The following is a 2,992-nucleotide window of genomic DNA, read 5'->3' as shown; positions in this document are numbered from 1 at the left end:
CAATAAGGGACCCAATGGGACCCTACAGGGCAATAAGGGACCCAATGGGACCCTACAGGGCAATAAGGGACCCAATGGGACCCTACAGGGCAATAGGGGACCCAGTGGGACCCTACAGGGCTATGGGGACATAAGAGGAACACATAATGCAATGGGGATATAGGGACATGATGGGACCCCATAGTGCAATGGGGCCACAACAGGACCCCAGCATATAATGAATGGGCTCCCAATGGGACCCCATAGCGCAATAGGGGCACAATGGGACCCCATAGTGCACTATAGGGATCTCTATGCAATGGAGACACAATGGGGTCCCAATAGGGACAAAACAGGACATCACTGTGCAGTGGGGACACGATGGGACCCCATAGTGCATTATAGGGGCCTTCATGCAATAGGGACACAATGGGACCCCAATGTGTAATGAATGGGTTCGCAATGGGACCCCACAGAGCACTATAGGGACCTTCATACAATGGGGGCACAATGGGACCCCATAGGGCACTGCAGGGATCTCCAAGCAACAGGGACACAATGGGACCCCATAGCACAATGGGGGCACAACGGGACCCCAATGGGATGGGACCCTCACGTGCACTATAGGGAGCTGCATGCAATGGGGATGCTATGGGACCCCAAAGCTCAATGGGGCCATGATGGGACCCCAAAGCTCATAAAGGGGACTCTATGGGACCCCAAAGAGTCACAATGGGACCCCAAAGCATATAATGGGGATGCTATGGGACCCCAAAGCTCAATGGGGCCACGATGGGACCCCAAAGCACATAACAGGGACAATATGGGACCCCAAAGCACAATGGGACCCCAAAGCTCAACTGGGATGCTATGGGACCCCAAAGCACATAATGGGGATGTGATGGGACCCCAAAGCACACAATGGGATGCTATGGGACCCCAAAGCTCAACAGGGCCACGACGGGACCCCAAAGCACATAAAGGGGACCCAATGGGACCCCATACCTCAATGGGACCCCAATGGGACCCCATACCCATAATGGGACCCCAAACTCATACTGGGACCCTATGGGACCCCAAAGCACATAATGGGCTGCTATGGGACCCCAAAGCTCAATGGGGCCGCACTGGGACCCCTCCATGCACCCCATACATTGCACTGTGCCCCCATTCAATGTGCACTGACCCCCCCCATCTCTTACCTGTGTCCCCGGGGGGCTCCATGGCCGGTGCTGGGGGGGGGGGGGGGGTTGCTCAGAGCTGGATTCCGGGGGGGGGCAGCGCGACGGCGGGGAACGGCAGCTCTGCGGGACCCCCGGGTTAGAGAACAGCCCCATAGATCACTGCCCCATAGATCCTGCCCCATAGATCCTGCCCCATAGATAGACACTGCCCCATAGATCTGCCCCATAGATAACACTGCCCCATAGATAACACTGCCCCATAGCCAGCCTGCCCCATAGCACAGCCTGCCCCATAGCACAGCCTGCCCCATAGCACAGCCTGCCCCATAGCATAACACAGCCCTATAGCCAACACAGCCCTATAGCCAACACAGCCCTACAGCATAACACAGCCCCATAGCATAACACAGCCCCATAGCATAACACAGCCCCATAGCATAACACAGCCCCATAGCATAACACAGCCCCATAGCATGGAACAGGCTGCCCTATAGGCCAACACCAACCCAAAAAGAAAAAATAAAGAAAAAACAGAAAAAAAAAAAAAAAAAAAAAAGAAAGAAAAAAAAAAGACAAAAAAAAAAAAAAAAAAAAAAAGGAAAAAAAAAAAAAAAGGAAAAAAAAGAAAAAAAAAAAAAAAAGAAGAAAAAAAAAAATATTAACCAACACTGCCCGGCCAGTTAGCAATTAGACACACTACGGCCCCATAGCGCACAGACCCCATAGCAACACAAACAAGCCCATAGACTAACACCGGCCCTATTGACATAAACGAACCACTAGCCCCCATCAGCAAGGTTACAGCCCATAGCCAGCACCGGGGGGGGGGGGCCACTATAAAACCCCCCCATCCCTCACCCCACCCCCCCTACCGTTCCACATCCCCGCTCCCCACCCCATTAACCTCCCCATATACCCCCATACCCCCCTATAACCCCATATGCCCCCCATATACCCCCATATCCCCCCATAACCCCCCATATCCCCCCATAGACCCCCATTACTCCCCCCCAGTACCCCCCCACCCCATACCGCTCAAACCCCGCCCCGCTCGTTCCCCTCCCCCCCTCCATCTCATTGCTTTGCGCCCCGCCCCAACAGACAACAACATCGGTGACGGTCACCGAGCGTCGACGTGATACGGTAAACCGGCCTACAAATAACCCGGTGGTGGTCTTAAAAGGGACCGCCAGCACTTTTGTGTGTGCGTGCGTGCATGTCACACGCGTCGTTAGTCTGCATGGTATACACATGTATGTGTGCAACTGAACACGCGTTGTGCAATCATCAACATGGAGTGTGCATTGGCACTTGTGTTGGTGGACACGTTGTCGTGTGCGCCTGACGCGCGTTGTGCCCGCCCTCACGCCAGGGCGCATTGAGCACGCGTGTGCACCTCGACGGTGACGCGGCCCCTTTAAAGAGCGGCGCTTCGATCACACCACGGGGCCGAGGCGTCGTAGTGCGCCGCTCTCTCCACTTCGCCTCCGCCTGCCGCCCTGGTAAGGGGGGGGGGGCTGAGGTTTATTGGGGGGGGGTCGTATGGGGATGAGCCTATGGACCACATATGGATCCTAATGGACGCCTAATGACCGCCCCCGCCGCGCAGGCGTGCGGCCTACAACGGCGGTTCGAGAGGACGGTGATCCTGGGGGATGAGGTGAGAGGGGGGGTTATGGGGGTCTGGGGGGGGTTTATGGGGTTAAGTATGGGGTTTTATGGGGTTTTATGGGGTTTTTATGGGGTGTATATGGGGTTTTTATGGGGTTTATGGGGGGGCTTATAGTGGCGTTGTTCGATAGGGGTGTTATGGGGTTATGATGGGGGTG

At 55.3% G+C, this 2,992-nt stretch overlaps 2 protein-coding genes across 2 annotated transcripts in view; one reads left to right on the top strand and one right to left on the bottom strand.

Annotated features, from left to right (window-relative positions):
* Positions 1–1,330, bottom strand: part of HDAC5 (histone deacetylase 5) — a 15,921-nt gene extending 14,591 nt beyond the window's left edge. The window contains 1 exon segment of the mRNA XM_032449354.1: positions 1,182–1,330. Coding sequence (XP_032305245.1) covers positions 1,182–1,203 — 22 coding nt within the window. The 5' untranslated portion in view covers positions 1,204–1,330.
* Positions 1,331–2,751: 1,421 nt separating this feature from the next.
* The window catches only part of HROB (homologous recombination factor with OB-fold), a 6,809-nt gene continuing 6,568 nt past the window's right edge, over positions 2,752–2,992 (top strand). Inside the window, 1 exon segment of the mRNA XM_032449353.1 lies at positions 2,752–2,823. Coding sequence (XP_032305244.1) covers positions 2,752–2,823 — 72 coding nt within the window.

The sequence above is a fragment of the Coturnix japonica genome, chromosome 27 (assembly GCF_001577835.2).
Source record: "Coturnix japonica isolate 7356 chromosome 27, Coturnix japonica 2.1, whole genome shotgun sequence".
NCBI classification, from domain to species: domain Eukaryota; kingdom Metazoa; phylum Chordata; class Aves; order Galliformes; family Phasianidae; genus Coturnix; species Coturnix japonica.
This window is presented reverse-complemented; position numbering and strand designations above follow the sequence as displayed.